Source organism: Myxine glutinosa, chromosome 5 (assembly GCF_964187855.1).
Source record: "Myxine glutinosa chromosome 5, kmMyxGlut1.1, whole genome shotgun sequence".
NCBI classification, from domain to species: domain Eukaryota; kingdom Metazoa; phylum Chordata; class Myxini; order Myxiniformes; family Myxinidae; genus Myxine; species Myxine glutinosa.
In genome coordinates this window covers 5,985,554-6,008,808 of record NC_136265.1, presented here as the reverse complement: position 1 = coordinate 6,008,808, position 23,255 = coordinate 5,985,554, and the positions used below count along the sequence as shown (strand labels likewise).

At 40.1% G+C, this 23,255-nt stretch overlaps 1 protein-coding gene across 1 annotated transcript in view; it reads right to left on the bottom strand.

Annotated features, from left to right (window-relative positions):
• Window positions 1-23,255, bottom strand: part of LOC137428756 (synaptotagmin-6-like) — a 126,121-nt gene that overhangs the window by 14,221 nt on the left and 88,645 nt on the right. Inside the window, exons 5-7 of the mRNA XM_078777246.1 lie at window positions 19,425-20,079; window positions 11,952-12,072; window positions 11,025-11,196 (exon numbers count right to left, since the gene is read on the bottom strand). Of these exons, the coding sequence (XP_078633372.1) occupies window positions 11,025-11,196; window positions 11,952-12,072; window positions 19,425-20,079 (948 nt within the window). The remainder of the gene's footprint in view (window positions 1-11,024; window positions 11,197-11,951; window positions 12,073-19,424; window positions 20,080-23,255) is intronic.

The window sequence follows — 23,255 nt, the reverse complement described above, 5'->3', positions numbered from 1 at the left end:
AACCATTTTTAATTGGTATTCTTCATAGTTTGTTATACTTAGTCACAATTCTCAGTTTTTTATATATTTTATATTTTTCTTCTGTTTGAAACATGCCATGTTTGTTGTTTAATTTTACATTTTTTTGTTAATTCCCGATTTGAATTTTATATATTTTCAATCTTTGAATACAAATTATGAATATGTATGCACGTGTAATTCAGCCATTCGCTGCCAGACAAGCTTTCAATAAACCATTTTTAATTGGTATTCTTAATAGTTTGCAATACTGAGTCACAATTCTCAGTTTTTTATATATTTTATATTTTTCTTCTGTTTGAAACATGCCATGTTTGTTGTTTAATTCTACATTTTTTTGTTAATTCACTATTTGAATTTTATATATTTTCAATCTTTGATTGCAAATTATGAATATGTATGCACGTGTAATTCAGCCATTCGCTGCCAGACAAGCTTTCAATAAACCATTTTTAATTGGTATTCTTAATAGTTTGTTATACTTAGTCACAATTCTCAGTTTTTTATATATTTTATATTTTTCTTCTGTTTGAAACATGCCATGTTTGTTGTTTAATTTTACATTTTTTTGTTAATTCACCATTTGAATTTTATATATTTTCAATCTTTGATTGCAAATTATGAATATGTATGCACGTGTAATTCAGCCATTCGCTGCCAGACAAGCTTTCAATAAACCATTTTTAATTGGTATTCTTCATAGTTTGCAATACTGAGTCACAATTCTCAGTTTTTTATATATTTTATATTTTTCTTCTGTTTGAAACATGCCATGTTTGTTGTTTAATTCTACATTTTTTTGTTAATTCACTATTTGAATTTTATATATTTTCAATCTTTGATTACAAATTATGAATATGTATGCACGTGTAATTCAGCCATTTGCTGCCAGACAAGCTTTCAATAAACCATTTTTAATTGGTATTCTTAATAGTTTGCAATACTGAGTCACAATTCTCAGTTTTTTATATATTATATATTTTTCTTCTGTTTGAAACATGCCATGTTTGTTGTTAAATTTTACATTTTTTTGTTAATTCACTATTTGAATTTTATATATTTTCAATCTTTGATTGCAAATTATGAATACTAGGGCATGCCCGTACTATATATATATCTAAAATTATATCCCCCCCCTCTATTTACATGAAATGGTTTGGTCCATTCGCAAAGCCAAAGCGAACGGCTTGCGAGTACGGTGACAATCCCCCCCCTCTATTTACATGAAATGGTTTGGTCCAAAGCGAACGGCTTGCGAGTACGGTGACAATCCCCCCCCTTTATTTACATGAAATGGTTTGGTCCAAAGCGAACGGCTTGCGGAGTTTGGTAAAGAAATCGCCATAGCGTGCACAAACGCGCAGGAAAGCGAAAGAATCGCAAATTAGTTTTAATTAGTTTTAAAACATAGTTTAACGCCAACATAGCGGCAACATAGTTTGCCAACGTGAAATAAATGAATACGCTCTCAAATGTGCCGTCCGAGGCAGAGTCTGTTCGCCACGTTCGGCACACGTGATAGCTCGCTGCTCTCTGATTGGTTGAATCGTTTTTTGGACATAGCTCGGTAAGTACTTGTCCGATTAATATGAAACCTTGAAAAGGCACATCCTCGGGTCCCCAGCAATATACCTGGCAAGTTTCAAGTATATCGGACCCGTGGTTGTCGAGAAACAGCGGTCACAGACAAACATACACACAGAGATTACTGGAATTATAGATAGACTAGGGCGTGCCCGTACTATATATATATCTAAAATTATATCCCCCCCCTCTATTTACATGAAATGGTTTGGTCCATTCGCAAAGCCAAAGCGAACGGCTTGCGAGTACGGTGACAATCCCCCCCCTCTATTTACATGAAATGGTTTGGTCCAAAGCGAACGGCTTGCGAGTACGGTGACAATCCCCCCCCTCTATTTACATGAAATGGTTTGGTCCAAAGCGAACGGCTTGCGAGTACGGTGACAATCCCACCCCTCTATTTACATGAAATGGTTTGGTCCAAAGCGAACGGCTTGCGGAGTTTGGTAAAGAAATCGCCATAGCGTGCACAAACGCGCAGGAAAGCGAAAGAATCGCAAATTAGTTTTAATTAGTTTTAAAACATAGTTTAACGCCAACATAGCGGCAACATAGTTTGCCAACGTGAAATAAATGAATACGCTCTCAAATGTGCCGTCCGAGGCAGAGTCTGTTCGCCACGTTCGGCACACGTGATAGCTCGCTGCTCTCTGATTGGTTGAATCGTTTTTTGGACATAGCTCGGTAACTACTTCTCCGATTAATATGAAACCTTGAAAAGGCACATCCTCAGGTCCCCAGCAATATACCTGGCAAGTTTAAAGTATATCGGACCCGTGGTTGTCGAGAAACAGCGGTCACAGACATACAGAGATTACTGGAATTATAGATAGATGTATGCACGTGTAATTCAGCCATTCGCTGCCAGACAAGCTTTCAATAAACCATTTTTAATTGGTATTCTTAATAGTTTGCAATACTGAGTCACAATTCTCAGTTTTTTATATATTATATATTTTTCTTCTGTTTGAAACATGCCATGTTTGTTGTTAAATTTTACATTTTTTTGTTAATTCACTATTTGAATTTTATATATTTTCAATCTTTGATTGCAAATTATGAATATGTATGCACGTGTAATTCAGCCATTCGCTGCCAGACAAGCTTTCAATAAACCATTTTTAATTGGTATTCTTAATAGTTTGCAATACTTAGTCACAATTCTCAGTTTTTTATATATTTTATATTTTTCTTCTGTTTGAAACATGCCATGTTCGTTGTTTAATTTTACATTTTTTTGTTAATTCACTATTTGAATTTTATATATTTTCAATCTTTGATTGCAAATTATGAATATGTATGCATGTGTAATTCAGCCATTCGCTGCCAGACAAGCTTTCAATGAACCATTTTTAATTGGTATTCTTCATAGTTTGTTATACTTAGTCACAATTCTCAGTTTTTTATATATTTTATATTTTTCTTCTGTTTGAAACATGCCATGTTTGTTGTTTAATTTTACATTTTTTTGTTAATTCACGATTTGAATTTTATATATTTTCAATCTTTGATTACAAATTATGAATATGTATGCACGTGTAATTCAGCCATTCGCTGCCAGACAAGCTTTCAATAAACCATTTTTAATTGGTATTCTTAATAGTTTGCAATACTGAGTCACAATTCTCAGTTTTTTATATATTTTATATTTTTCTTCTGTTTGAAACATGCCATGTTTGTTGTTTAATTCTACATTTTTTTGTTAATTCACTATTTGAATTTTATATATTTTCAATCTTTGATTGCAAATTATGAATATGTATGCACGTGTAATTCAGCCATTCGCTGCCAGACAAGCTTTCAATAAACCATTTTTAATTGGTATTCTTAATAGTTTGCAATACTTAGTCACAATTCTCAGTTTTTTATATATTTTATATTTTTCTTCTGTTTGAAACATGCCATGTTTGTTGTTTAATTTTACATTTTTTTGTTGATTCACTATTTGAATTTTATATATTTTCAATCTTTGATTGCAAATTATGAATATGTATGCATGTGTAATTCAGCCATTCGCTGCCAGACAAGCTTTCAATGAACCATTTTTAATTGGTATTCTTCATAGTTTGTAATACTTAGTCACAATTCTCAGTTTTTTATATATTTTATATTTTTCTTCTGTTTGAAACATGCCATGTTTGTTGTTTAATTTAACATTTTTTTGTTAATTCACCATTTGAATTTTATATATTTTCAATCTTTGATTGCAAATTATGAATATGTATGCACGTGTAATTCAGCCATTTGCTGCCAGACAAGCTTTCAATGAACCATTTTTAATTGGTATTCTTCATAGTTTGCAATACTTAGTCACAATTCTCAGTTTTTTATATATTTTATATTTTTCTTCTGTTTGAAACATGCCATGTTTGTTGTTTAATTCTACATTTTTTTGTTAATTCACGATTTGAATTTTATATATTTTCAATCTTTGATTGCAAATTATAAATATGTATGCATGTGTAATTCAGCCATTCGCTGCCAGACAAGCTTTCAATAAACCATTTTTAATTGGTATTCTTCATAGTTTGTAATACTTAGTCACAATTCTCAGTTTTTTATATATTTTATATTTTTCTTCTGTTTGAAACATGCCATGTTTGTTGTTTAATTTTACATTTTTTTGTTAATTCACCATTTGAATTTTATATATTTTCAATCTTTGATTGCAAATTATGAATATGTATGCATGTGTAATTCAGCCATTCGCTGCCAGACAAGCTTTCAATAAACCATTTTTAATTGGTATTCTTAATAGTTTGCAATACTTAGTCACAATTCTCAGTTTTTTATATACAGTGGAACCTTGACTTACGAGTTTAATTCGTTCTGTGACCGAGCTCGTAACTCAAATTGCTCGTATCTCAAATCAAATTTCCCCATTGAAATGCATTGAAATGCTATTAATCCGTTCCAGCCCCCAAAAAACCACACCAATTTTTTTTGTTACGTGTTTTTAAATAAGAAAAATGTACTTTATAAATAACAAATAATGTATAAACAAGCACGACCTCGTATATACTGTACATAATAAAAGACAATGTAAAGAAATAAACTGGTTTTATTAAGTGTATTTACCTTGAAGATCAGACGAAGATGCTGGCGGAGGTGGAGGGGATAACTTTTGCCTTTTTCGCCACACTTTCCTCGCTTTCACTTGCAGGGCGTTTAAAGAAAAACCTGTCCAACGAGGTTTGTTTCTTCCTCCCTTTCAAAATGTTTCGAAAATGAGTGAGGCAAGTGTCGTTACACAGCGCCAACGCACGACCTGTTGCAACTTTTTCAGGGTGTTTCTTTTCAATAAACTCTCAATAAACTTTCAATAAACGATCGTACTGCCTCGCCAAGTCGACAACACGCACACCTCGCTCATGTTGTTCGACGATTGCGTGTTTCATAGCCAAGCTCATCATCCTCTTCTTCTTCTCAGCACTGCACTTGCCACTTACTTTCTTAGGCCCCATGGTTAAAACTAAGAAATTTTCCAAAATAACCAAACTGCGAAAACAAAAATGCAGCGCTATACGACAGAGATACTGTACGTGCACGGCAAGATAACCACGTGACCGGAACCCACCTGGCGGCGTGAACTCAAAATAACCGAAATGCGAAAACTAAAATGCAGCGCTATACGACAGAGATACTGTACGTGCACGGCAAGATAACCACGTGACCGGAACCCACCTGGCGGCGTGAACTCAAAATAACCGAAATGCGAAAACTAAAATGCAGCGCTATACGACAGAGATACTGTACGTGCACGGCAAGATAACCACGTGACCGGAACCCACCTGGCGGCGTGAACTCAAAATAACCGAAATGCGAAAACTAAAATGCAGCGCTATACGACAGAGATACTGTACGTGCACGGCAAGATAACCACGTGACCGGAACCCACCTGGCGGCGTAAACTCAAAATAACCGAAATGCGAAAACTAAAATGCAGCGCTATACGACAGAGATACTGTACTTGAACGGCAAGATAACCACGTGACCGGGTGGCGAAAGCTCGTAACTCGGATCTCGGCTCGCATCTCAAAGCAATAAACCGCCCGAGCGACGGCTCGTATCTCGAAAAACTCGTAAGTTGGGGCACTCGTAAGTCAAGGTTCCACTGTATTTTATATTTTTCTTCTGTTTGAAACATGCCATGTTTGTTGTTTAATTTTACATTTTTTTGTTAATTCACTATTTGAATTTTATATATTTTCAATCTTTGATTGCAAATTATGAATATGTATGCATGTGTAATTCAGCCATTCGCTGCCAGACAAGCTTTCAATGAACCATTTTTAATTGGTATTCTTCATACTTTGTTATACTTAGTCACAATTCTCAGTTTTTTATATATTTTATATTTTTCTTCTGTTTGAAACATGCCATGTTTGTTGTTTAATTCTACATTTTTTTGTTAATTCACTATTTGAATTTTATATATTTTCAATCTTTGATTACAAATTATGAATATGTATGCACGTGTAATTCAGCCATTCGCTGCCAGACAAGCTTTCAATAAACCATTTTTAATTGGTATTCTTCATAGTTTGTAATACTTAGTCACAATTCTCAGTTTTTTATATATTTTATATTTTTCTTCTGTTTGAAACATGCCATGTTTGTTGTTTAATTTTACATTTTTTTGTTAATTCACTATTTGAATTTTATATATTTTCAATCTTTGATTGCAAATTATGAATATGTATGCACGTGTAATTCAGCCATTTGCTGCCAGACAAGCTTTCAATAAACCATTTTTAATTGGTATTATTAATAGTTTGCAATACTGAGTCACAATTCTCAGTTTTTTATATATTTTATATTTTTCTTCTGTTTAAAACATGCCATGTTTGTTATTTAATTCTACATTTTTTTTGTTAATTCACTATTTGAATTTTATATATTTTCAATCTTTGATTGCAAATTATGAATATGTATGCACGTGTAATTAAGCCATTCGCTGCCAGACAAGCTTTCAATAAACCATTTTTAATTGGTATTCTTAATAGTTTGCAATACTTAGTCACAATTCTCAGTTTTTTATATATTTTATATTTTTCTTCTGTTTGAAACATGTCATGTTTGTTGTTTAATTTTACATTTTTTTGTTAATTCACCATTTGAATTTTATATATTTTCAATCTTTGATTGCAAATTATGAAAATGTATGCATGTGTAATTCAGCCATTTGCTGCCAGACAAGCTTTCAATAAACCATTTTTAATTGGTATTCTTCATAGTTTGCAATACTTAGTCACAATTCTCAGTTTTTAATATATTTTATATTTTTCTTCTGTTTGAAACATGCCATGTTTGTTGTTTAATTCTACATTTTTTTGTTATTTCACTCTTTGAATTTTATATATTTTCAATCTTTGATTGCAAATTATGAATATGTATGCACGTGTAATTCAGCCATTTGCTGCCAGACAAGCTTTCAATAAACCATTTTTAATTGGTATTCTTAATAGTTTGCAATACTTAGTCACAATTCTCAGTTTTTTATATATTTTATATTTTTCTTCTGTTTGAAACATGTCATGTTTGTTGTTTAATTTTACATTTTTTTGTTAATTCACCATTTGAATTTTATATATTTTCAATCTTTGATTGCAAATTATGAATATGTATGCACGTGTAATTCAGCCATTCGCTGCCAGACAAGCTTTCAATAAACCATTTTTAATTGGTATTCTTCATAGTTTGCAATACTTAGTCACAATTCTCAGTTTTTTATATATTTTATATTTTTCTTCTGTTTGAAACATGCCATGTTTGTTGTTTAATTCTACATTTTTTTGTTATTTCACTATTTGAATTTTATATATTTTCAATCTTTGATTACAAATTATGAATATGTATGCACATGTAATTCAGCCATTCGCTGCCAGACAAGCTTTCAATGAACCATTTTTAATTGGTATTCTTAATAGTTTGCAATACTTAGTCACAATTCTCAGTTTTTTATATATTTTATATTTTTCTTCTGTTTGAAACATGCCATGTTTGTTGTTTAATTTTACATTTTTTTGTTATTTCACTATTTGAATTTTATATATTTTCAATCTTTGATTGCAAATTATGAATACGTATGCACGTGTAATTCAGCCATTTGCTGCCAGACAAGGTTTCAATAAACCATTTTTAATTGATATTCTTCATAGTTTGCAATACTTAGTCACAATTCTCAGTTTTTTATATATTTTATATTTTTCTTCTGTTTGAAACATGCCATGTTTGTTGTTTAATTTTACATTTTTTTGTTATTTCACTATTTGAATTTTATATATTTTCAATCTTTGATTGCAAATTATGAATACGTATGCACGTGTAATTCAGCCATTTGCTGCCAGACAAGCTTTCAATAAACCATTTTTAATTGATATTCTTCATAGTTTGCAATACTTAGTCACAATTCTCAGTTTTTTATATATTTTATATTTTTCTTCTGTTTGAAACATGCCATGTTTGTTGTTTAATTTTACATTTTTTTGTTATTTCACTATTTGAATTTTATATATTTTCAATCTTTGATTGCAAATTATGAATACGTATGCACGTGTAATTCAGCCATTTGCTGCCAGACAAGCTTTCAATAAACCATTTTTAATTGATATTCTTCATAGTTTGCAATACTTAGTCACAATTCTCAGTTTTTTATATATTTTATATTTTTCTTCTGTTTGAAACATGCCATGTTTGTTGTTTAATTTTACATTTTTTTGTTATTTCACTATTTGAATTTTATATATTTTCAATCTTTGATTGCAAATTATGAATACGTATGCATGTGTAATTAAGCCATTCGCTGCTCGACATGCTTTCAATAAACCATTGTGATTGATTGATTGATTAACATAAGTAAGATTAATAATAATTGGCAATAATAATAAGGATAATAACATGACTCCCCCTGCCGCTCCCATAGTGAGCGGTAGTGGCGATGGTCGATGATGAATTATTTACACTAGTAGAGTGTAAATTCACCGGATGGATGATGAATAAAGACTACAGTTTAGCGGAAATTCACTTCATAATAAAAGCGTGTAAATTCACCGGATGGATGCTCCCTGCACCATCGCCGCGACCAATATCTTTTGTGGACTCATTCCATAAACGTAACCAATTTTCATCTCCAAATTTCTCACACTCTCCTACTTCCTGCAAAGTATTTATCCGTTCCTTTTAAGTGATCAATTACAAACCTGATTTGTGCCATTTCTACACATTTCCTATTCCACAGATGACAATCCGTCACCTGCCATATCCCTGATACTGCCCACATCAAGCATGGGCCAAGGCCCGTAGTAAAGCTGACACACACACACACACACACACACACACACACACACACACACACACACACACACACACACACACACAAACACACAGACAAGACAAACACTTAACACAGCCAAAGTACTGTCACTTCCCGGGATACTCTGGGTACTAGCGACGTCATAACAATGGCGCCGCTTTTTTCACCGTATTCAGCAGGGCATTTCTTTAAGAGGAATTTCCTCCTCCCCATGGATGCCAACTGATGGGGATTGTCCGTGCTCTATCCTTTTCAAGCAAGGAAGCAGCACGTACCATTTTTAAAGTCTTTCGTATGATTTGAGCCGGTCCAAACCAGATGGATCTTTTTTAGGAGACACCATTTCCTTACTGGATGGACGTTGGCTCCCTATGGGAGCTCATCCACCCTTTGCCATGTGTTGTTTTTGGTCCTGGCAGGTGTCAGTCTCCTTCCCCACTAACAAAGCCAGTGAGGGGTGTTGGTTTAGTCGCCGACAACCCGACCATGCGGCAGGTAGCACTGGGTTTACATGTTACCAGTGACAGTCCCCAAAGACTTACCTAACCAGAAACATTTATCACGTTTAAAATCTTCCAATATTCTCCTATTCACTCTCACTCTATTACCTCTTTGCATTCCCAACCATCTCCCCACTACATAACTCCCTCGAAAAAAGGAACTACAGCCTCACCCACCCACGAGGTCACTACGTCCTACTCGACTCATCTCATCACTAGCACGAGTGGCCTTAAATACATGCTTCGTATTAAAATAATACAACTACCCATAATGTGCTACTAACGTTCTTGAAACCTTAAAACGATATCAAATACACCAAATTTTACGTATTCCTCCCCGAACCCAGGTTACGGTGCCCCTCAGAGTCTCGAGCGGGAACACGGCAGAAAGATTTGTTATTTTGCGTGTTCTAATAAACCATAGTAAAACCACACCAATGCAATTGTAGAACAAAACAAGTAATTGTATTAAGAACTCTCACATACACAATAATAACACTATTAAATAAAGTATAATGAAAATATCACTTGCATCAAATGAACAATACAATGAACAATGAACAAATGAACAATACGATGGTACCATCATTCCCCAATACTCTCAAAGCAATGAACTCACGACACAACAAACGTGAGTGGAATGTAACATTACCCAAAGTCTGTCCACGGATCCCCACGCTGGTTGAAGTCGTGCAGAACGACAAGGTCAGGTGGGTATCGGCACGACGGCGGACGAGGAGTTATGAGGTAAGAGGTCGATATGGGAATTGAGCCGATATGGGAACCAATGGAGACCAACACGATGATGTCAATATGGGAATCCCAATGACAAAAAAAGATGCACCATGCTGACATCCTCTTCGAGGACAAAATGGCGTATAGGCCTGTAAAGGAGGCTCTTGCTCTCTCCAACAAAAACTCACACTTGGTGATAAAACCTGAGACGCAGGTTTAATTGCATTCGCAATATGTGATGATGTCGCAGGCAATCCCTTTCCCGGGAAGCCTCAACTCACTCGCGACCAATATGAAAAAGTCCGCTCGCAGCTCGATGCGACTCAGGGCTGTATCTCTCTCATGGCCGTCTCCTCTCTGCCGAGCTCCTCCTCCCCTCTTCCGGCCTCTTTGCCGCGTCTTCCTTTTTCCTTCGCAAACACTTCTCTTCACCTTTTCCTAAAGTCATCTCCATTTCACACAAAAATCTTAACAACAATATTACCTGAAACTAAAAATCCTACAAGTATATAATAACAACAAAGGTGGAAGTGGCGGATCCGTAACACACATCTTACCCAAAATCTGGATAACAAATATGAAAAAACAAAACAAAATATGCACTCATCACATTCTGTCAGAAGGAGCACCAAATCCACCAGACCTGAGCCCAATACCGGTTTACATTGTTAACATCAAGTGCTTTCGTAATGTAATGGTTACCCCTGTCAAAAGACGTCAGACTATCTCCACTGGGAGACGTTGAGGAGTCTTGCATTGGGATTTCACACAAGCCCAACCAATTGTCTCCATTACACAAAGCTTGGATAATGGTGTTCTCCATAAAATGGGTTTTGTTTTGATCATCGATCATCATGTCCTTTCGTCCATACCTGTCGTAATCCACGACCGCTATCAGGAGTCCAACGACCTCGGCGCTGTCCGGGGGGACGTCGAACACCAGGGCTTCGTTGTACACTGGCTGCAGTGTCCCACGCTTTCTGGTCGTTTTTCTCTTCTTCAGACGCTTACCCGAGCACATGAGGGAAACTTTGACGTATGGGTCTGAGGGAACACGTGTGAGGGACAACTTGTCTTTCTGACATGGACAACTTGTGGCTTAAAGGGTTTGCAAGAAGGGGAGAAGAGTCAAAGAAATACAAACAATTGAGATGTGGAAAGGTGTTTGAACTAAGAGGGAGTGAAGAGATGGAGAATTACAGCAAACTACCTAATTTACAGATTACAGAATTACAGACCTAATTACAGATTACAGACCCAATTACAGATTACAGACCCAATTACAGAATTACACATTACAGATTACAGAATTACAGATTACAGATTACAGACCTAATTAGAGAATTACAGATTACAGACCTAATTACAGATTACAGAATTACAGACCTGATTACAGAATTACAGCAAACCTAATAAATTATTACACATTCTTACACAAACAACCTGTCTTGTTTGACATGCGACATCTGCTCCAGGTGGTTGGAACAATTTCTGCAATCTCGGCTACAAGCTCAATGAAGCCCAAATAGTTGATAAACAGATATTGACAAATGCCATTGTGACGTCATTGCACCAGAAGTGCCCAGATGAGAATTGCGTAGTTGGGCACTACAGAATGAGGTGAAAGCAAAAAGAAAAACTGCATCTGCTCCAAACACATCTCATCGAAGGTGAACGTCAATGGATCGGAGATGGAATATTTGCCATCCATGTGATTGGAAATGGAAACAAAATGACAAAAGGAAAGGGAATAAAGAGTAAGGTGAGGGACATGACATAATGAGCTTGAGGTGTTTTACCAGAACTTCCCGTGATGTCCATGGCCTTGAGGTTTCGTGCTTTGATGATTGTGAGAGTTAAACGACCAGCTGTTGGTAAGTAGCAGAGTGAGAACATGAGTTCTCCTAATCCATCCTTTTCCTTGGAACAAGAAGATAAAGGAAGCAAGAGACAAGGGATGTGGAAAAGAGCAAAATAATGTGGAAAGTTAATGAGAAAACAGAAACAATGAGTCCTCATCATGTACATGATCAACCCACGATGGGGCCTCATCATGTACATGATCAACCCACGATGGGGCCTCATCATGTAAATGATCAACCCATGATGGGTCTCTGTCATGTGCATAATCAACCCATGATGGGTCCCCATCATGTACATGATCAACCCACGATGGGACCTCGTCATGTACATGATCAACCCACCATGGGTCCCCATCATGTAAATTATCAACCCATTATGGGTCCCTGTCATGTACATAATCAACCCATGATGGGTCCCCGTCATGTACATGATCAACCCACGATGGGACCTCGTCATGTACATGATCAACCCACCATAGGTCCTCATCATGTACATGATCAACCCACGATGGGGCCTCATCATGTACATGATGAACCCACGATGGGGCCTCATCATGTACATGATCAACCCACGATGGGGCCTCATCATGTACATGATCAACCCACGATGGGGCCTCATCATGTACATGATCAACCCACGATGGGGCCTCATCATGTGAAATGATCAACCCACGATGGGGCCTCATCATGTACATGATCAACCCATGATGGGACCTCATCATGTACATGATCAACCCATGATGAGTCCTCATCATGTACATGATCAACCCACGATGGGGCCTCATCATGTACATGATCAACCCACGATGGGGCCTCATCATGTACATGATCAACCCATGACGAGTCCTCAGTTGAAAATTTGAGTTGAAACAACAAAAGAAGTTGAAAATCAGGGTTGGAAAGCTCAAAATGGGGAAGGCAAATAGCACAGATATTGAAGAGCATGTAGGTGCATAGGAAACTGTGGTAAAGGATGTGGCAGAGCACTGGAAGTTGGTTGGTAGTGAAGATGGGTTCAACAATCTGAGTCCCAGTAAGGAATAGGAGATCTGGTCGAGATTATTACAGGAAATCATGAGTAAGGTTGAGTGCAGAATGAAGACCTTAGGTGTTGGTAAATCAGAGAGTAAATTGACTGGAGAAGGATGGGAGGACCACGGATAGTGGGCCAATCATTAGCATCTTGATTATTTTGTCGTTATGCATCATGAGAGAAAAAAGTGAAATGAGATGACTAAGTTATTCTGGGGACTTTCCAGACAAACAAAGAGCCTTCTAGATAGCATGGCGTCGAAAGTGCAAACTAGTGGCCTCGAAAGGCCAACCGGAATCCCGTGCTTGGTGCGACTCCAGTTACAAAACTGGCAGAGAAGGGGACCCGAGATTATGCGCCAGATGACGAGGCAGCCTCCTAGGTTGCTACACCCATGTGCGGACCTCTAGATTTCTGGTGGCAAGCCTGTGGGAACACAGACTCCAACGGTACCCTCCAGCAGGCACTGCATAACCAGGAAGGCAAACCCAATAACACAGAAAGAACTTCCAAAACCCACAAATCCCTCAGCCAGCACCCTGCCCAATGTTTGCAACAAAAGCAATGCTGCACGAAAAGCTCTTGAAGCTCTTAAGGTGGTGGAAAAGCTCTTAAGGTGGTGGAAAAGCTCTTAAGGTGGTGGAAAGGCTCTTAAGGTGGTGGAAAAGCTCTTAAGGTGGCGGAAAAGCTCTTAATGTGGCGGAAAAGCTCTTAAGGTGGCGAAAAAGCTCGTGAGGTGGTGGAAAATCTCTTAAGGTGGCGGAAAACCTCTTAAGGTGGCGGAAAAGCTCTTAAGGTGGCGGAAAAGCTCTTAAGGTGGCGAAAAAGCTCTTAAGGTGGTGGAAAATCTCTTAAGGTGGTGGAAAAGCTCTTAAGGTGGTGGAAAAGCTCTTAAGGGGGTGGAAAGCTCTAAAGGTGGCGGAAAAGCTCTTAAGGTGGCGAAAAATCTCTTAAGGTGGTGGAAAAGCTCTTAAGGTGGCGGAAAAGCTCTTAAGGTGGTGAAAAATCTCTTAAGGTGGCGGAAAAGCTCTTAAGGTGGCGGAAAAGCTCTTAAGGTGGCGGAAAAGCTCTTAAGGTGGCGGAAAAGCTCTTAAGGTGGTGGAAAGCTCTAAAGGTGGCGGAAAAGCTCTTAAGGTGGTGGAAAAGCTCTTAAGGTGGCGGAAAAGCTCTTAAGGTGGTGAAAAATCTCTTAAGGTGGCGGAAAAGCTCTTAAGGTGGCGGAAAAGCTCTTAAGGTGGCGGAAAAGCTCTTAAGGTGGCTGAAAAGCTCTTAAGGTGGCGGAAAAGCTCTTAAGGTGGCGGAAAAGCTATTAAGGTGGTGGAAAATCTCTTAAGGTGGTGGAAAAGCTCTTAAGGTGGTGGAAAAGCTCTTAAGGTGGTGAAAAGCTCTAAAGGTGGTGGAAAAGCTCTTAAGGTGGTGGAAAAGCTCTTAAGGTGGCGGAAAAGCTCTTAAGGTGGTGAAAAATCTCTTAAGGTGGCAGAAAAGCTCTTAAGGTGGCGGAAAAGCTCTTAAGGTGGCGGAAAAGCTCTTAAGGTGGCGGAAAAGCTATTAAGGTGGTGGAAAATCTCTTCAGGTGGTGGAAAAGCTCTTAAGGTGGTGGAAAAGCTCTTAAGGTGGTGGAAAAGCTCTTAAGGTGGCGGAAAAGCTCTTAAGGTGGCGGAAAAGCTCTTAAGGTGGCGGAAAAGCTCTTAAGGTGGCGGAAAAGCTCTTAAGGTGGTGGAAAAGCTATTAAGGTGGTGGAAAAGCTATTAAGGTGGTGGAAAAGCTCTTAGGGTGGTGGAAAAGCTCTAAAGGTGGCGGAAAAGCTCTTAAGGTGGCGGAAAAGCTCTTAAGGTGGTGGAAAAGCTCTTAAGGTGGTGGAAAATCTCTTAAGGTAGTGGAAAAGCTCTTAAGGTGGTGGAAAAGCTCTTAAGGTGGCGGAAAAGCTTTTAAGTTGGTGGAAAATCTCTTAATGTAGCAGAAAAGCTCTTAAGGTGGCGGAAAAGCTCTTAAGGTGGCGGAAAAGCTCTTAAGGTGGCGGAAAAGCTCTTAAGGTGGTGGAAAAGCTCTTAAGGTGGTGGAAAAGCTCTTGAGGTGGCGGAAAAGCTATTAAGGTGGTGGAAAAGCTCTTGAGGTGGCGGAAAAGCTCTTAAGTTGGTGGAAAAGCTCTTAAGGTGGTGGAAAATCTCTTAAGGTGGTGGAAAAGCTCTTAAGGTGGCTGAAAAGCTCTTAAGGTGGCAGAAAAGCTCTTAAGGTGGCGGAAAAGCTATTAAGGTGGTGGAAAATCTCTTAAGGTGGTGGAAAAGCTCTTAAGGTGGTGGAAAAGCTCTTAAGGTGGTGGAAAGCTCTAAAGGTGGCGGAAAAGCTCTTAAGGTGGTGGAAAAGCTCTTAAGGTGGCGGAAAAGCTCTTAAGGTGGTGAAAAAGCTCTTAAGGTGGCGGAAAAGCTCTTAAGGTGGTGGAAAAGCTCTTAAGGTGGTGGAAAAGCTCTTGAGGTGGTGGAAAAGCTCTAAAGGTGGTGGAAAATCTCTTAAGGTGGTGGAAAAGCTCTTGAGGTGGCGGAAAAGCTCTTAAGTTGGTGGAAAAGCTCTTAAGGTGGCAGAAAATCTCGTAAGGTGGTGGAAAAGCTCTTAAGGTGGTGGAAAAGCTCTTAAGGTGGCGGAAAAGCTCTTAAGGTGGCGGAAAAGCTCTTAAGGTGGCGGAAAAGCTCTTAAGGTGGCGGAAAAGCTCTTAAGGTGGCGGAAAAGCTCAAGGTGGCGGAAAAGCTCTTAAGTTGGTGGAAAAGCTCTTAAGGTGGCGGAAAAGCTCTTAAGGTGGTGGAAAAGCTCTTAAGGTGGTGGAAAAGCTCTTAAGGTGGTGGAAAAGCTCTTAAGGTGGTGGAAAAGCTATTAAGGTGGCGAAAAATCTCTTAAGGTGGTGGAAAAGCTCTTAAGGTGGCGGAAAAGCTCTTAAGGTGGCGGAAAAGCTCTTAAGGTGGCGGAAAAGCTCCTAAGGTGGTGGAAAAGCTCTTAAGGTGGTGGAAAAGCTCTTAAGGTGGCGGAAAAGCTCTTAAGGTGGCGAAAAATCTCTTAAGGTGGTGGAAAAGCTCTTAAGGTGGCGGAAAAGCTCTTAAGGTGGCGGAAAAGCTCAAGGTGGCGGAAAAGCTCTTAAGTTGGTGGAAAAGCTCTTAAGGTGGCAGAAAAGCTCTTAAGGTGGTGGAAAAGCTCTTAAGGTGGTGGAAAAGCTCTTAAGGTGGTGGAAAAGCTATTAAGGTGGTGGAAAAACTATTAAGGTGGTGAAATAGCTCTTAAGATGGTGGAAAAGCTCTTTTGGTGGTGGAAAAGCTCTAAAGGTGGCAGAAAAGCTCTTAAGGTGGTGGAAAAGCTCTTAAGGTGGTGGAAAATCTCTTAAGGTGGCGGAAAATCTCTTAAGGTGGCGGAAAAGCTCTTAAGGTGGCGGAAAAGCTCCTAAGGTGGCGGAAAAGCTCTTAAGGTGGCGGAAAAGCTCTTAAGGTGGCGGAAAAGCTCTTAAGGTGGTGGAAAAGCTCTTAAGGTGGCGGAAAAGCTCTTAAGTTGGTGGAAAAGCTCTTAAGGTGGCGGAAAAGCTCTTAAGGTGGCGGAAAAGCTCTTAAGGTGGCGGAAAAGCTCTTAAGGTGGTGGAAAAGCTCTTAAGGTGGTGGAAAAGCTATTAAGGTGGTGGAAAAGCTATTAAGGTGGTGGAAAAGCTCTTAAGATGGTGGAAAAGCTCTTTTGGTGGTGGAAAAGCTCTAAAGGTGGTGGAAAAGCTCTTAAGGTGGTGGAAAAGCTCTTAAGGTGGCGGAAAAGCTCTTAAGGTGGCGGAAAAGCTCTTAAGGTGGCGGAAAAGCTCTTAAGGTGGCGGAAAAGCTCTTAAGGTGGCGGAAAAGCTCTAAAGGTGGCGGAAAAGCTCTTAAGGTGGTGGAAAAGCTCTAAAGGTGGCGGAAAAGCTCTTAAGGTGGCGAAAAATCTCTTAAGGTGGTGGAAAAGCTCTTAAGGTGGCGAAAAATCTCTTAAGGTGGTGGAAAAGCTCTTAAGGTGGCGGAAAAGCTCTTAAGTTGGTGGAAAAGCTCTTAAGGTGGCGGAAAAGCTCTTAAGGTGGTGGAAAAGCTATTAAGGTGGTGAAATAGCTCTTAAGATGGTGGAAAAGCTCTTTTGGTGGTGGAAAAGCTCTAAAGGTGGCAGAAAAGCTCTTAAGGTGGTGGAAAAGCTCTTAAGGTGGTGGAAAATCTCTTAAGGTGGCGGAAAATCTCTTAAGGTGGCGGAAAAGCTCTTAAGGTGGCGGAAAAGCTCCTAAGGTGGCGGAAAAGCTCTTAAGGTGGTGGAAAAGCTCTTAAGGTGGCGGAAAAGCTCTTAAGGTGGCGAAAAATCTCTTAAGGTGGTGGAAAAGCTCTTAAGGTGGCGGAAAAGCTCTTAAGGTGGCGGAAAAGCTCAAGGTGGCGGAAAAGCTCTTAAGTTGGTGGAAAAGCTCTTAAGGTGGCACAAAAGCTCTTAAGGTGGTGGAAAAGCTCTTAAGGTGGTGGAAAAGCTATTAAGGTGGTGGAAAAACTATTAAGGTGGTGAAATAGCTCTTAAGATGGTGGAAAAGCTCTTTTGGTGGTGGAAAAGCTCTAAAGGTGGCAGAAAAGCTCTTAAGGTGGTGGAAAAGCTCTTAAGGTGGTGGAAAATCTCTTAAGGTGGCGGAAAATCTCTTAAGGTGGCGGAAAAGCTCTTAAGGTGGCGGAAAAGCTCCTAAGGTGGCGGAAAAGCTCCTAAGGTGGCGGAAAAGCTCTTAAGGTGGCGGAAAAGCTCTTAAGGTGGCGGAAAAGCTCTTAAGGTGGTGGAAAAGCTCTTAAGGTGGCGGAAAAGCTCTTAAGTTGGTGGAAAAGCTCTTAAGGTGGCGGAAAAGCTCTTAAGGTGGTGGAAAAGCTCTTAAGGTGGTGGAAAAGCTCTTAAGGTGGTGGAAAAGCTCTTAAGGTGGTGGAAAAGCTCTTAAGGTGGTGGAAAAGCTCTTAAGGTGGTGGAAAAGCTCTTAAGGTGGTGGAAAAGCTCTTAAGGTGGTGGAAAAGCTCTTAAGGTGGTGGAAAAGCTCTTAAGGTGGTGGAAAAGCTCTTAAGGTGGTGGAAAAGCTCTTAAGGTGGTGGAAAAGCTCTTAAGGTGGTTGAAAAGCTATTAAGGTGGTGGAAAAGCTATTAAGGTGGTGGAAAAGCTTAAGATGGTGGAAAAGCTCTTTTGGTGGTGGAAAAGCTCTAAAGGTGGTGGAAAAGCTCTTAAGGTGGTGGAAAAGCTCTTAAGGTGGCGGAAAAGCTCTTAAGGTGGCGGAAAAGCTCTTAAGGTGGTGGAAAAGCTCTTAAGGTGGTGGAAAAGCTCTTAAGGTGGTGGAAAAGCTCATAAGGTGGTGGAAAAGCTCTTAAGGTGGTGGAAAAGCTATTAAGGTGGTGGAAAAGCTATTAAGGTGGTGGAAAAGCTCTTAAGATGGTGGAAAAGCTCTTTTGGTGGTGGAAAAGCTCTAAAGGTGGTGGAAAAGCTCTTAAGGTGGTGGAAAAGCTCTTAAGGTGGCGGAAAAGCTCTTAAGGTGGCGGAAAAGCTCTTAAGGTGGCGGAAAAGCTCTTAAGGTGGCGGAAAAGCTCTTAAGGTGGCGGAAAAGCTCTAAAGGTGGCGGAAAAGCTCTAAAGGTGGCGGAAAAGCTCTTAAGGTGGTGGAAAAGCTCTAAAGGTGGCGGAAAAGCTCTTAAGGTGGTGGAAAAGCTCTAAAGGTGGCGGAAAAGCTCTTAAGGTGGTGGAAAAGCTCTTAAGGTGGTGGTACTGTCCAGCGCAGCTGCGAGCAGCCTACCAACTAACAGGTGAAACAAGAACAAGAAAAATCACATATATCTATAGCCTGGTATTTGAGTCGACAGGGATGGGACTTGGTACAAAAGGTGTTTTGAAACTGATGGGGATGCGGTTAAATATTTGTTGTTTTGGGATCATCCAGGGGATCATAGTTCAAATTTGGCTTGGCATCCCTCTGTATGTAAAGCAATACAGACAGGAATTGATAAAATGATACATTTTCACAACCTCTACACAATAAAGCAAGTCGACCTTGGCCAGGTGGCTTTCGTCGATTTTTCACAATGTTCTAAGGTCAAAATCGATGCAAAATTAAGATTTCTGGCCGACCAAACATTTATATTTCAAATAATCCATACAAAACTTGGTACACAAATACCTTGTCACAGCTGCACCAGGCAATAGCAGGTAAACATTGTTCTGGTGTCTTCCTTTTGATTTTACATGGAAGGGGGGAGGAGACGTATGGCATTCGCTTCCAAATAAGTCCACTACGGTATTCCTGGTGAAATCTATTTTCCCAATCTCAACGCTCTTTTCATTTGCGGATGATGCAGACAAAAGGAGTATAGACATCAAAAGACTGCAACTCACCTCCGTCACTCCTTCCACATCCCTCCAGAATTCCTCTTCCCGGGATAAATCCGACTCATACAGCAGGTTATCAACATCCACGTGTCCAATGATGTCGTGTCGGGTGAAGCGATCAAAATCGTAAAGTCCAAACCGTAGAGAACGGGTCGGAAGCTCAGCAAACGGTAATGGAAACCGAAATATTTCATCAAATAAAGGGTCCAAAGTCTTCCTGTGGACTCTCGTTTGCTTCGTCTGTTTCCAGTCAGGCAAGAGGTTCACCTTTACGTATGGATCGGAAGATCCAGATCGATCCTTGATTGGCAGATCCTGAGCTCGTATAACCCTCACCACCAGTTCCCCATCGTCGTGGTCGTAGCGTAAACTGAAGTTGAGTTTCCCTGCGGGAGGTCCAGGTTTGACGTTCGTCTTCAATTCTCTGGTTGTTGAGGTTCCTCCATGTTCCTTTTCTGGTTTTTGGTCGGTGTTATCGTTCGTCTCGGATTCCTGATAAAGTTCTGGTTTGATTCGCCCGAGAGGAGAGAGAGAGGGAGTGCGGAGAAGGGGATGAGAAGATGGCGATCCGGTTGGATTTGGGGCCGGAGAGGATGGTGGCGCTTCGAAAGAGGACCAGATGGTGAGCTGTCGAGGAAGGTTACGGCGGAAGGAGCTGTGTCTGAGGAAGAACAGAAAGGGTGATGGTGATTCAAATGTATTTTGTGAGCAGGTTTGAGCAACATAGCCCTTGAAAGGGAGACGTTTATTACTGATGTGCTTCCTCTAAATTTAGGACCAAGTCAGAAAGGTATTATTTATGAAAATGAGAGCATGTTGGAATGACGCATTTGCGTCGTAGGCCAAAGAAGACTTTTACTATGTCGGTTTTGTATTTTTATCCCACACAATCATAGCAAAAAGCGGGGTTAAGCAATAGGTTCAACTCTGTCTATCTGCCTGTCCGTCCATCTACGAACATCAGTTTATGATCGAGGAACAACTTGATGTCAATTGAATGTTGCACCTGTATTTTGAACATGAAATGGAAAACAAACCTGTAGTTTAATGTACTTTGGCTTTGAATTTGTCCCGATCGCACATGCGCACAGGGGAGTGAGACAATATTTTTTACCCTGTCTACCTGTCTGTAAGTCAAACAAGAGTGAAAATCATTACAAACTGTAAATGTAATGGAAACCTGGCCTCCAAAGCTCCAAAGCCAGCCGCCGACTGGGCATCCTCCGTCGTGCGAAGTCCTTCCTTGACACACCTGAGCTCCTCACCACATACAAGGCTTTCATCCGCAGCTCAATGGAATACTGCTCTCCCCTCTGGGCTGGGGCTCCTGCCTCACACCTAGCTCGTCTTCACGCTGTTGAAACCAAAGCGTTCAGAATCATTGGAATCTCCCGTGATGAAGCTAACTCCGAGGGTCTTTCACTCACTCACCGCAGGCAGGTTGGTGGTCTTTCCGGCTTCTACCGACTCCTCTCCGGCCTTGCTCCCCCAGCTCTCTCTGGGCTCTGTCCCCCAAATATTCCTACAGGTCGCACAAGATCTGCCTGCAACCCTCTTATGGTGAAACTGCCAAAATCGAGACTCTCTGCTCACCTTCACTCCTTCATTCCCCTTTACTCCCGCCTCTGGAACAAACTCCCCCACTCCCTTCAATCCCACTCCTCCCTCCAGGTCTTTAAAACAGCTGTTCACCACCATCTCTTATCTTCCCCCATCCAAAACCTTGATCTTTTTTACCCCCATTTAAACACCCCAAATCTGCCTCTTTCAATCCCCAACTTCTTTCCTGAAATTCCTAGAAGTGTTCATTTGCTTTATACCGTGTACCCCTCCCTCCTGCCCAGCCCTCCCCCTTCCACAGATCTACCGACGTCCCTGTTCTCTTCTGTTGTTGTGTTTGTGTGCTTCCCTGTCTCTCCCCCTCTTGTCTCCCGCTCCCTTCATTGCATGTTTTATATGTTTGTGCATGTTTTCATGTTCAATGTGTTCGCTCTTACACGAGCCTCGATTCTGTTTCCAAAACAAAAAAAAAACGTGCTGTTTTTAAGAATGTCATACAGGACACAAACAACCGCCACAAAGAACAAAAGTAACGTGGTAGATCAGGTGGTGTAACAAACCCTGCATTCGGAATTAAAAAATGATACCACATTTATAAACTTTATTTGAGTTCAATATAATTATAAACTTGAACACGAGACCACAAATCACCTTCTTTTGCTTCCAAACGCATCCAGTTCTGCAGTACTTGACTATGTTAAACAAGCTGATGCGTCAATGGTGCTAAACTTCAGGATTTTTTATGCGACCTTTAAGATCATTATTTATTTCAACAGAATTATATCCAAGAACACTGAATGGGGTAAGGTGTTCTATGAACTCTCGTTTTTGTTTTTGTTTCAGTAACACAATTGGCAGGCCTTTTTACGTGGGTTATGTTTCTGATAAAATTAATGAATGATGTTTGAGAAATCATTTAACTTTATACAGATCGAAGCAACCAGCGTGATGGATTCAGAGGCACCATACGTTAAAAGGTGTAATAAATATACTATAAATAAAACACAGTTTGTGTGTGTGTGTGTGTGTGTGTGTGTGTGTGTGTGTGTGTGTGTGTGTGTGTGTGTGTGTGTGTATGTTACCGATAGACTCCTAAACGGAGAGGCTTGGCATAGACATGGCCATTGAGCCTGGGAAGGACATGGCCTACCTAAAAATATTTGACGAGATCCATATTTTTTATTCATATTTACCTCAGCGCATTTCAGTGAGGAACATTATACACGGAATCTCAGCCGGTGCCAGAGCAGCTCGCTGATTCGCTCAGAGCGATCACGTGATGTTCCATCCCCGCCGCCAGACCATTGAACGGAAAATATATCGAATCAATGACCATTGCCATTCACCACATCTATCTATAATTCCAGTAATCTCTGTGTGTTTGTTTGTACGTTTGTACGTTTGTACGTTTGTACGTTTGTTTGTTTGTCTGTGACCGCTGTTTCTCGACAACCACGGGTCCGATATACTTGCAACTTGCCAGGTATATTGCTGGGGACCCGAGGATGTGCCTTTTCAAGGTTTGAAATTAATCGGACAAGTACTTACCGAGCTATGGCGATTTAGCCGTTCGCCGTTCGCTTTGGCGTTGCGAATGGACCAAACCATTGCATGTAAATAGAGGGGGGGGGGTTCTGTGGTCGTTGCGAATGGACCAAACCATTCATGTAAATAGAGGGGGGGGGGGGGGGTTCTGTGGTCGTTACTGCCACGTGGTTTCAAAGTTTTTTTTGTTGTTGTTGTTTGCACGCATGTTTTTTTGCACCCACGTACGGGCACGCCCTAGGATGTTTACACACACACACCCCTACACAAATTTTTTTTTTTTTTTTTTTTTGGCAAGGAACGGGCACCCACGTACGGGCACGTCCTAGCTTATATATAGTACGGGCATGCCCTAGTAGGTGGAGATGCAGCTACCGGGCGCCATCTTGGTTAGGCACTCGAATCGGACGGACTCGGCTTCGCGGATCTCGTTTGTTTTTGAACGTGTCCCAGATTTTAAAAGCAGACAACTGTTAAAATGCCACTTTGTGCGGCAATAAACGTCTTAAATCGGTTAAGGAAGGGTTGTGAAAAGATGAAACAGCTGTGAAACGTCTTTTCACAACCCTTCCTTAACCGATTGAAGCAGTTTATTGCCGCACAAAGTGGCATTTTAACAGTTGTCTGGCTTTTAAAATCTGGGACACGTTCAAAACAAACGAGATCCGCGAAGCGAGTCCGTCGATTCGTGCTAACCAAGATGGCGACACGGCGGCTTCACTTTTCATGGAG